The following is a 12,341-nucleotide window of genomic DNA, read 5'->3' on the forward strand; positions in this document are numbered from 1 at the left end:
CCCTATTTGATCAGCACTTAATTTTTTCAACTACCTCTATTTTTATGCTGTGCACACTTTAACATTTGGTTTTCTGTGACATTTTGGTAATGAATCGTGCTTGTCAACTTTTTAAACTTGTCAGCTGCTGTTATGTAAATGTGCAGCTGGGTGACAGATGAGGTTGAAATTGCACAAATGACTTGCGATAGTCTAGTTAGCGTCATCATTTTTCAGCATATGCATTCTTAAATGTATTGCTTTCTTGGAGTTTCCTGTATAATTTTCAAGTAGTGTTGGAAATTGTCTTGGAGGAAAATATATTGTAAATATATTGGCACAGTTGAACATTTTGGCTGGGCAAATGATAAGGCTGGCAGACAGAAATGTTACAATTGAGCCAATACTAAAATATTGTTCCCTGCAGAGTTGTTTTTCATTACCAGGACTCTGGTACCCATGACATAAGCCTAATGTTCCTGGTTTTAAGTTGCATAATGATAACATGAAGGTGTTTATGTGCTTGAAGCTTATATATCTTATCACTTAATGTGTAAAAGCCAAATGATACAAATGATTACAAATGATTAAATTGGAAAAACAAAATTCAGATGGGAACTGTAAACTTCTGCTTAAAGGAAAGAACCCAGGTAGTTTTTTTTGGAGTGGATAAAGCTGCATTGTTTACCTTCTTTGCTATATTTTTTCAATATGTTTAATAAAAATGAAAATAAAATCTCCTATCCGTAAACTGTATGGAATAGACCTCATATTTTAATTATATAACAGTTAGTCTTATACAGATGCTGTATACACTACAAGCTACACTTTACACGACAGGCTGTAATTAGCACTTGTTGTTGGATGCACCAATAATGCACAACATATTTGTTCCAAGCTGCATATAGTCTGACAGTCATGTCATTCACTAGCTCCCTAGCTCCCAATGTGACATACAGACAATGTGACAAATAGTCCATAAACAGAGCTGCGTATTTCTTGAATATAAGGCTGTCAGAAACAAGGCCACGTTTCATTGTGATGAAGCTATGTGTTGGGAGAGCCACCAACCCACACAATTTCTCAGGCATCCACTTTGCGATGAGTGTTAGCGAGAGCCGATAAAAAAAACAACACAAATTAGAGAATTTATTATGCAAAATGAAGCAGTTACCAATTATTTTTTTTATTTTACAGCGAAAGAGCGGAACATTTCACTGGCCTCTCTTTGTCATGTCAAATAGAAAGAAGAAGAATTGCCTGCTGTAGGGAGCCCCGTCTTAATAGACGTCACATTTTCCGATTACAAAATATAGCATTGTTGTCACATGCTGTGTTTGACCTCTTTTCGTGTCATCGGATATACTGTATTAATCTAGAGCCATAAACATACATGGCTGGGGTGATAAAATAAAAATGCTTATCAACTTTCCAAAAGGCAGGATAATTTATTCCCATATCTTTTATTCCCATCTAAGGTCAAATTCTGTATTTTAGTGCACATTCGTCTGTGCTTTCCATCTAACACTGCTGGAGGGCTTCCAGTCATCTACTTTGCCCTGATGGAAGCATAAAGTACCATGGTGATTTAAAGTGCTTTTTACCGATATCCTTTTTGTACTTGGAGATGTTATAATTTTTCCTTCTCTTCCTTCTCCTGCCCGCTTCTCATTGTCACCAGCAGCATCCATGATGGCTAGCAGGGCATTGACAGAAGGTTGCCCTCTAGGTCAGTTCCCTTGTGGAAACCTGAGTGTGTGTTTGCCCCAGGTCCTTCAGTGTAATGGTCACAGGGACTGCAAGAACGGAGCGGATGAAGAACACTGCGGTGAGGCCATTGCACTTTGCGGATTGCTGCATGAAATGTATTAGAGGCACTTGTTCTCAATTCTAAAGCTATTCAGTCATTTAAAATAGGCAGTGAATTTTTAGTCCAGACTTAATAAAGTCAAAATTTTATGTCAACGATGATTATGATACAACTTTGAAATACACTCACCTAAAGGATTATTAGGAACACCTGTTCAGTTTCTCATTAATGCAATTATCTAATCAACCAATCACATGTCAGTTGCTTCAGTGCATTTAGGGGTGTGGTCCTGGTCAAGACAATCTTTTGAACTCCAAACTGAATATAAAAATGGGAAAGAAAGGTATTTTAAGCAATTTTGAGCATGGCATGGTTGTTGGTTCCAGACGGGCCGGTCTGAGTATTTCACAATCTGCTCAGTTACTGGGATTTTCACACACAACCATTTCTAGGGTTTTCAAGGATGGTGTGAAAAGGGAAAAACATCCAGTATGCAGCAGTCCTGTGAGTGAAAATGGCTTGTTGATGCTAGAGGTCAGAGGAGAATGGGCCGACTGATTCAAGCTGATAGAAGAGCAACTTTGACTGAAATAACCATTCGTTACAACCGAGGTATGCAGCAAAGCATTTCTGAAGCCACAACACACACAACCTTGAGGTGGATGGGCTACAACAGCGGAAGACCCCACCGGGTACACCTCATCTCCACTACAAATAGGAAAAAGAGGCTACAGTTAATAATAATAATAATAATATATTTATTTTGTATAGCGCCTTTAAAAGTAGCTTTCTCAAAGCACTTTACATACAAGCATAACTCCAAATGAATAAACACAATGTAAGTACAAGAAAATAAACGCATAAAATCAAGTTCATGTAAAAGCAATCCTAAAATAAAATGTTTTAAGAAGAGATTTAAAAGTCACTAATGAATGTGCTTCCCTGATGTCGGCCGGGAGAGAATTCCAGAGCTTAGGAGCATAGACAGAGAATGCTCGGTCACCCCACGTATGAAGCCGTGTCTTCGGAACAACCAATAGACCACTCTGAGAGGAGCGCAGATTGCGACGTGGTGTGTAGGGGATTAATAAGTCAGTCAAATACTCAGGTGCCAGATTGTGCAGAGATTTATAGGCCAGCATAAGGATTTTAAAATCAATACGGTACCTAACAGGTAGCCAGTGCAGGGACTCCAAGACTGGAGTTATATGGTCCCTGGTCTTGACCCCAGATAGTACTCTAGCAGCTGAATTTTGAAGATATTGCAATTTATCCAGTGATGATTTAGATACCCCAGCTAGAAGACCATTGCAGTAGTCAATGCGCGAAAAGACAAAAGAGTTAATCAACTTCTCAGCTACCGAAAAGGATAACATAGGACGTAGCCGGGCTATATTTCTGAGGTGATAAAACGATGTCTTAACTGTATTCTGGACAAAAGGCTCAAATGACAGTGTGGCGTCAAATATGACACCCAAATTCTTTAATTTGGACTTAAACTCCAGTGCAACGCCATCAACAGACAGAGTAGGAGACCCAACCTTTCGCAGTTGATGTGGAGATCCAAGGAGCATGACTTCTGTTTTTGAGCCGTTTAGAGACAGAAAATTATTGGACATCCAAATCTTTATCTCAGCAATACAGTTAGAAAGATGCCCAACGTTCACTTGCTGACCCGGTCTAGTATGGATATAAATCTGTGTATCATCAGCATAAAAGTGATAGTTAAGGTTTAGAGATTGTAGTAATTGACCAAGTGGAAAGATGTACATACTAAAGAGTAGAGGACCCAAGACTGAACCTTGTGGAACACCCGTATGAACAGAACCAACCTTGGACCTATAACCACCCATAAAAACAAATTGGCTACGGTCAGTGAAATAGGACTTGAACCAGTCAAGAACAGTCTCTGACAAGCCAAATACATGTTCGAGGCGATTAAGTAGTAGGGCATGGTCAATAGTGTCGAAGGCTGAACTGAGATCCAAGAGAATGAGAATGGACGTGGAGCCGGAGTCGGAGGCAATTAGTAAGTCATTAGCGACTTTCACCAACGCAGTCTCAGTGCTGTGTAATTTTCGAAAACCTGATTGATGTTGCTCAAATAGTTTATTTTCAATTAAGTGTTTGTTTAATTGAGCTGCAACCACACCCTCCAAGATTTTAGACAGAAATGATAGATTTGAGATTGGGCGATAATTTGACAGATTTTTCACATCAGAGTTTTGCTTTTTTGAAACAGGAGTAACCGCAGCAGTTTTAAGTGCTGCTGGCACCTCCCCTGTTGACAAAGAGTCATTTATTATAGCAAGAACTGAGGGACATAAAGGACCAAAACAGGATTTAAACAGGCTACCAGGCATGGGATCAAGTATGCAAGTGGTAGCTTTCATACCAGAAACCTGGTTGCAGAGCATCTCAGGTTGTAATAAAGTAAATTTGGATAAAGGAATGCCAGAGAACCTAGGAGTATTAACTGGTAGATCTGCAGACTGCAAGGAATGGATATTTGTGCGAATATTGTAAATTTTTTCACTGAAAGATTTGAGAAACTCATTACACAGCCCATCAGATAAAGTCATAGAACTGACACCATCTGCTTTAAGCAGACTGTTAATTGTGTGAAAGAGCTTCCTGGGATTGCTTTGATTATTATCAATAATGTTTGAGAAATAGGCAGATCTTGCAGTTTCAATGGCTACTCTGTAGTTTGACAAGCAATCTTTCCATGCCTGGTGGAACACATTTAAACCAGAGTGACGCCATTTTCGCTCTAATTTCCGACACACAGCCTTCTGTATACGCAATTCACCATTATACCAGGGGGCTGACTGTGCAAATGAAACATTACGTGTTTTTATGGGTGCAAAGATGTCCAAGTTGGCTGTAAGGACATTATTGAATGCTAAAATTTTATCCTCGAGAGGAGCAGAAGACATGTCAACTAAAGAAGAGACAATCGAGTTTGCAAAAATAGCATGATCAATTGATTGCCATTTACGGAAAGAAATAGTTCGTGAAGTCTCTCTACTAGACTGAAATGTTTCAATATTAAAAAAGATAGCTAGATGATCAGAAAGTCCAGCATCCACAACAGAGAGATTAGAAAGAGATGAGTCATTTGCAATAATTAAATCTAACGTGTGTCCTTTACAGTGAGTGGGGACATTTACAAACTGAGAAAAATTAAAACAGTCCAAGAGTGATAGAAAATCCTTGGCCAAGAGACAGGCTTTCTGATCTACATGCAAGTTAAAATCACCCAGAATCAAAATTCTCTTAAATCTGACAGACAATATAGAAAGAAGATCAGCAAACTCAGACAGAAAGTCCTTATTCAGTTTAGGAGGTCGGTAGATAGTGACCATGGCAGAATGGAGAGCAGAGTGAGTATCCGACACATTTAAAACAAGACATTCAAAAGTTTTAAAAGGAGGAACGGACACAGGGTGAATCTTGTATTGCAGTTTGTAAAGAACTATAATACCACCACCTCTACCTGTAGTTCGTGAAACGTCAATGAGTCCAAAGCCCGCTGGAGTCAGCTGATTAAAAAGAAAACCATCGTCCTGTTTGTGCCATGTTTCCGTGATGAAAAACAAGTCCAGCTTATTGTCCATGATAAAATCCGCCAGTAATAGAGCTTTGTTGTTCACTGAGCGCGCGTTCAGTAACGCGGCTTTTAAAGGGCTTGTAGACGGCGCATCACTGAACTGCCGCTCATACGGCAGAGCAGAAAAGTTAGTAAGATCAACCCCGGAGGATGACAGTCTTGTAGTCCTTCGTCGGCAGTTCAAAACTGGGATGGAAGATGACGAGGAAGAGATGTAGCTTCGTCCTGTGCTCCGATGAATATACCGCTTGGGCCGCAGTAATCCAGCCCTGTCACAGCGGTCGTAGGTGTCCCCCGACAGATAGTAATTCCGCTTCAAGGATAAGAGCTGGCGAGAGGTGTACTGTAAGGCCATGTCTTTAATGTTCATTAAAGCCTCGTCTGCATCAGCTCCCAATAAGCCTATCTGTGAGTCCACAGAGCCGATAGAAAGTAACCAGGCCAACACCAAGAAAAACAATTTCCCGGCAAACATGAAGAAAGCACGCTGCATCCCAGCGGAGAGAGAGAGAGAGGAGCGGCAGCCAGAACGCGCCAGCGTACCCTACTCACCCGTTTGCACAAGCTCACCAAAATTGGACAGTTGAAGACTGGAGAAATGTTGCCTGGTCTGATGAGTCGCGATTTCTGTTGAGACATCCAGATGGTAGAGTCAGAATTTGGTGTAAACAGAATGAGAACATGGATCCATCATGCCTTGTTACCACTGTGCAGGCTGCTGGTGGTGGTGTAATGGTGTAGGGGATGTTTTCTTGGCACACTTTAGGCCCCTTAGTGCCAATTGGGCATCGTTTAAATGCCACGGCCTACCTGAGCAATGTTTCTGACCATGTCCATCCCTTTATGACCACCGTGTACCCATCCTCTGATGGCTACTTCCAGCAGAATAATGCACCATGTCACAAAGCTCGAATAATTTCAAATTGGTTTCTTGAACATGACAATGAGTTCACTGTACTAAAATGGCCCCCACAGTCTCCAGATCTCAACCCAATAGAGCATCTTTGGGATGTGGTAGAACGGGAGCTTCGTGCCCTGGATGTGCATCCCACAAATCTCCATCAACCGCAAGATGCTATCCTATCATTATGGGCCAACATTTCAAAGCCATGTAGAATTAAGGCAGTTCTGAAGGTGAAAGGGGGTCAAACACAGTATTAGTATGGTGTTCCCAATAATCCTTCAGGTGAGTGTACATTACATGTTTCACATGTTCAACATTGATGTAATTAACTTTGAATGGAGAAAGTCTGACATCTCTCTTACACTGCAATTTATGCCTTCAAACTTTAAAATCTTTATATAGTTATGGTTTTCTAATGCAAAGGCTTGCTTTCACTTTCTGCAGGGGACAACAGCGGATGGGCGGATATCTTTGATCGAAACTTTAAGAAGGCAGAGCCACAAGACCTTCCTGACGACTGCTGTATGTTTCCCGAACTTGGTCCTATTTCCTTTGAAAAAGATAATAAATAGATTATAATAAGTGATCTTATCATGGGACTCACTCAAAAATAGTCCAAAATAGTAGAACTTAGTACAAAATGCTGCTGCAATTTCCATGTGCGGGCCAGACTATAGATTTTCTTTTCTTTTTTTGCCTCTCTCAGAGTTTATTTGATATTCAGTAATCTACTGGTCACTTTTGAAGTCAGAAATCCTATAGGCTGCATTTAACTGTAACACATCATAAATCTGCACTGGACTTATAAACTTTTATGTATGTGGTTTATGAATATTAATTGGGTGAAGCTTGCCAAGTAATTGTCCTATAAACTGATTTGCTGAAATAAGCAGGCATGAACCTTAGAATTATGGCTAGCTGCCTCTGCGTTTTCTGACAGAATTGAATTTATATTCAACTTTATTAATCATATGTAATAATAGAAATGCTGCATTGACATTATTCCCGGCAGAATTTAACAATACTGGTAGTAGAAAAACCAAAGAAACAATAACAATGCAATACATCGCTTTTTTTTAAGCTTTATGTGCTACATGTAATAATAATGTTTTGCTACATTAATTGAATTTGTGTGTGTGTGTGTGTGTTTCTATTAATTTTGTATAGTTCTGCCGCAGTACCCAGAGAGCTGTCATTGCATTAAGACGGAAGTGGAATGTGTGAACGTGAACCTGCATGTCGTACCAGTCCTCTCTTCCAATGTGACTTGGTTGTGAGTACATAAGGCTGGGATCCATCTGCAGAGCTTTACTCCTCTGATCCCACGAGATGTTATTCATCTGTAGCTTGAGAGGAGGAGTACAAATTTGACATCAGTGGCTACATTTACAATTTTTGGTTCAATTGGACCGAATTCATTCCGACTGTTTGTAGTGTTTACATGAATGCTAAATAAAGTGATCGGGCTGATGTGCGTGTTTATATATCACAAATTTGCATTTTTTTATTTTATTTGTTTATTTTTATTTTTTTTTACATGCGCACACTTCACAAATATAGAGTTTCTTACTGTTTGCTCATAATAACTACTCTTCTATTTGGTTCTTTATTTGTTTTTAACAGCAGAATTAATATTTATCCATTTATGGATAAATATAGGTATAACCGCTGTGCCTTGCTGCTCATATTTATCACGCAGAAAAAAAGCCCCTCTTCGCACCCAAAACGGGTTGCCTGTGGATGAGAATCCAAAACAAGGACTGGTGGGAGGTTGTCCTGCTCCACTTCACAGTTAATGAGTGAAAGGAGAGTTTTATAATGACAGGACACGCATTTATACAACACTTTTTATTCAAAAGGAAGAACTGTTCGTTCCGCGCGTCATATGTCAATTGCGTTATTTCAGTGTTACTACACATGCGCAGTCCTTTCAGTTTCAGGGTTCAATCCGATCTAATGTTTACATGCGCTCTCAATTGTATTAGAAAAGGATTAAACAACCCCCTTAAAATGGATCGAAGTTTAATTCCAGTCGATCCCAATCGAATCGATTAAGGTGTTTACATGAAGGCTTTTCAGTCCAATTGAGCTGTCAATCCAATTATAAATGGATTATTTGGTTGCATGTAAATGTAGCCAGTGAGACATTGAGCTTCATCGCTGAGTCATAAAGCTTAACAAAATTATATAGCTTCTTTTCACTGAAAAGTTACCAAAAGAAAGAAAAAATATGTCCACTTCTTTATTCTTGAAAGGTGGTGTTGTATTTTCTATGATGGCTTTGGTTATGTTTATTGTGCATATTTTTCTTATTTTATGATAGTTTAGATTTTTTTTTGTGATCTGAACTTAGGGGATATTGAGATATTTTGGGGATATTGGGGTATAAGAGGTAGGCCTATTTAAAGATAATTTAAGATTTTTGGAATATTGGGATTTAGGATTCTGGAGATGATCTTTTGGATTCGGGGGATGTTTTTGGAAAATAAATGTTAGATGCTTCATATCAGTGGATACTAAACTTGTATCTAAGAAAACCAGATTGTTTCATCCTTGTGGAATGAAAAGACTCCTCAAAGAGATAATTCACTAAAAAAATGACAGTCCTGTTCATCATTTTTTAGGGTTTTCTGTCTTTTAGTTGTATACTGTATAAAGTTCTGTAGATCCAAACAAGCTTAAATAATAAAAAGTAGTCCATGAATCTGTATTAGTTTTGAAAGGATGGATTTTCTGTAACTAATGACTTATATATTGGTCTGTTCCTCACACAAAGATATCATATGGCTTCAGCTTATGGAATGGAGTATAAAAATTGTTGCACAATCACTGGTCCTTTTTTAAGATGAACTGTGTCTGCAATGCCGTGTTGTTTGTAATCGAAGCCTTTATAATTGTATAGATCTCTGAAGAACAATAGGATAAGGAATTTGGATGATTACATCTTCTCCAAGTACACCCAACTGCAGAGACTGTGAGTATTAGTTAATTAAGTGTGAAAGTGCACCATTGTAAATAATGAAATCCGGCCATGGATGAAAAATACAAGTCAGATAATCAGTACAAAATGATACTGAAATTTTTCAGTGTTTATTGTAGAAACAATGGAAAAGAAAAGAAACACAAGCATTCCTATTGAATTAACATCATTTATACTATATATTTAAGACCATTTTATTTGCTTGAGCCAATGTCTTTTGAGCCATTCAAAGGTTTTCCACTTGCTGTGTATCGCCAGTTCCTGCTGACGCCCTAAATTTATGGAGGCAGTGAAATTTCCATTATCTGAAGCGTAATATCTCAGCTCTGAGAACTTTAGGTTACATCTTGAACCCTGGCTCTCTGATGGAGATGAGTGCAATATCTCACCCATCTGCTGGCTATCATGCAACCCTTTATAATACTGTAAGACATTTTGGCCACTGGCCAGTGCAGCCACCTGTCTGCATAATCTACTGCTCAGACCTAGATCTTCATTCATAATTCAGTTTGTTCTAAATTTGAACAGATGAACAATACATTTATGCTGGCGAAGTTTAGGCTCTCTAAAGAGAAGTTTTACTTTCTTACACTTGTTTGCTTCTGAAATTTGAAGGATGTTAATAAATTAATATTTCTAGTGGAAAGAAGCCTTTTAAAAATTAACGCTTTTATATATCATAATATTTGATTCATTTTATTTTATATCTGTGTGGTCAATTTTCTCATCAGACTTTTTTGTTGCCATAGATTAAAAAGAAAATATAGTTTGAATACCTTCAATATGCATCCAGTTTAAATTTGAATTGATTTATGGGTTGCCATGTCTTGTAAAGGCACTAACAAGTTTGCATAATTGATCTTCATGCATACTTTCTTTTCTAATGAATATCAATGGTGATTTAAACCGATTTAATTCTGCTGCATGGAGCTGATTGGCTGTGGTAAACGTGCACTGTTTACTTAATCTTTTATTTGAGGTCTTCATGATTTACCTTGTACACTCTAGTACACAAAGAGAATTATAGGTTACACTTTTTATTTTAAGGTGTCCTTGTTACAGTGTAATTATACATATAAATACTGATTAATATGAATTAACTACATATACATACTATATGGTTAGGATTAGGGTTTGGCTACGGGTTACTTGCATGTTTTTTTGGATAAACCATTGTTATTATAATAGTAAGTGCTTGTAGCAAGGGCACTTTAAAATAAAGTGTTACCAAACTATGCATTTGCTATACTGTGTAAGATATGAACTGTATGAGAAAAGCACCAATTGATGTATATGTTTTTGTTCTGTGTTTTTGCTAGATTTGAATGATTATGGTGTAAGGAGATGTCTGTGTGTGCCTCCATTGTGGGTTAGGTGTGTGATTCATTGTGTCCTATCAGAAATACAGAGACGAGACACCACCGGGAAGACAACACTTAGAACTGAGAACAGACTTTATATCCACCCGATCTAATAGCTGAAATGGGCCTGCACAGGGTGTCTACAGAATAGGGCTTCATGGATTGGCACGCAGATCCCATAGATCAGGGATATCAAGTGAGGGAAAATTGAGTGAGAATTGAGTACTGTCTCAGCTAGACAGTTTTGATCTATGTCAGGATGAAGGACACAGTTAATTTTGGCTCAGTCTATCAATTCAGTTAAAATATTAAAATCTCTTTTATGGTTTTATGATTCGATCACTATAACGAAGTTAAGAAGTTGTCAGAAACGCAAAGTTCTGTCATGAAACTCTAGATGGCGCAGGATGTAGATTCTAACTCGCTCTGATATAATCACAACATTATTTAATGGCACAGATGAATGGTTTATTTTCACATAAACAGCCAATGAGCTTGCATTCAGATACTTGGCTAGTGCTTGCTATAGCAGTTGCATCACACTTCAGAAACCCTCCACCTTCCCCAGCTCCACCTGTATAGATCTGCTACGGGGCAATATATGGGGTTATTTCATATATGTTGTTATATTTTCAGTAATAGCAGTATTTCCTACATGCTCACAGCAGCACGTCTGTGGGTTTATTAGCAGAAGCAAACACATTAACGTTGTTGTGTACATTACCATGCTAAAATCTCAAGAGAGTTGTCATGACAGATATGTGCAAATTCAAATTCTGTGCAAAAGGGATCTTCAGAGACCTATTGTCTCAACATATTTATGTAATTTTTTAAAATCTATTTTAAGACACTTTTTTTGTTTGTTAATGTTATAATAAGCAGCAGAACTAATTCATCCCAAAATAAAATTTTGCTGAGAATTTACTCACCCTCAGGCCGTCCAAGGTGTGATGAGTTAATTAAAAATAATCCAGAAGTAAGCGAAATGACTACAGTCTATCAATTAATGTCTTGTGAAGTGAAAATCTGCATGTTTGTAATAAATTAATCATTACAGCATTTTTAATTCTTAACTATTGTTTCTGGCTAATCCATGAGTCCTCCATCCATAATATTTCTTTCTTTAGTAAAAAAGTCATCTTGTCTGATTCAGGTGAGAAATATGCACAGATTAAGCATAGTTTGCAAGCAGAAACAGTCCAAAACAGTTCTAAACAAGTGTGTTTTGATGTAGGAGCTATTATGGATAGAGGGCTCGTATTTTGGCCCGAAGCAACTGTTTAAAGTTAAGTCATCTTAATGATATGCATGTGATGCTTACAAATTTACAAAAATGACTGGATTATTGTGATGTTTTGAGTTTGGACTCTCATTTTGATGTCATGCATTGCTGAGCAAGGGATGTAATCTTAAATTTCTCCAAATTTGTTCCAATGAAGAAACAAATTCATCTACATCGTGGATGGTCTGACGATGAGCAAATTTTAATTTTTGGGTGAGCTATTCCTTTAATATGTGTGAAAGTCATTTAATTAAACTGCTCTCAGGGTAATTTTTAATGGATAAATGAAGTAATGTTTTTTAGGTTCTCACAGCTGTCCCCAGGTAGTTCATAATGTTCCACTAACTATTAAAAACTCTAAAGTGTCCAAATAATTTAGTTTTAACATCATGAGGTCAGAGTAAGCTCATTC

The 12,341-nt window shown here is 37.9% G+C and overlaps 1 protein-coding gene across 3 annotated transcripts in view; it reads left to right on the plus strand.

Moving 5' to 3' along the window:
• The window catches only part of LOC113054438 (relaxin receptor 2-like), a 40,018-nt gene that overhangs the window by 6,229 nt on the left and 21,448 nt on the right, over window positions 1–12,341 (plus strand). For 2 of the 3 annotated variants that reach the window (XM_026219990.1, XM_026219992.1), the window contains exons 2-5: window positions 1,661–1,807; window positions 6,751–6,828; window positions 7,474–7,579; window positions 9,209–9,280. In XM_026219990.1, coding sequence (XP_026075775.1) covers window positions 1,661–1,807; window positions 6,751–6,828; window positions 7,474–7,579; window positions 9,209–9,280 — 403 coding nt within the window. The remainder of the gene's footprint in view (window positions 1–1,660; window positions 1,808–6,750; window positions 6,829–7,473; window positions 7,580–9,208; window positions 9,281–12,341) is intronic. The other variant, XM_026219991.1, reaches the window with a different exon arrangement.

The sequence above is a fragment of the Carassius auratus genome, chromosome 35 (assembly GCF_003368295.1).
Source record: "Carassius auratus strain Wakin chromosome 35, ASM336829v1, whole genome shotgun sequence".
NCBI classification, from domain to species: Eukaryota; Metazoa; Chordata; class Actinopteri; order Cypriniformes; family Cyprinidae; genus Carassius; species Carassius auratus.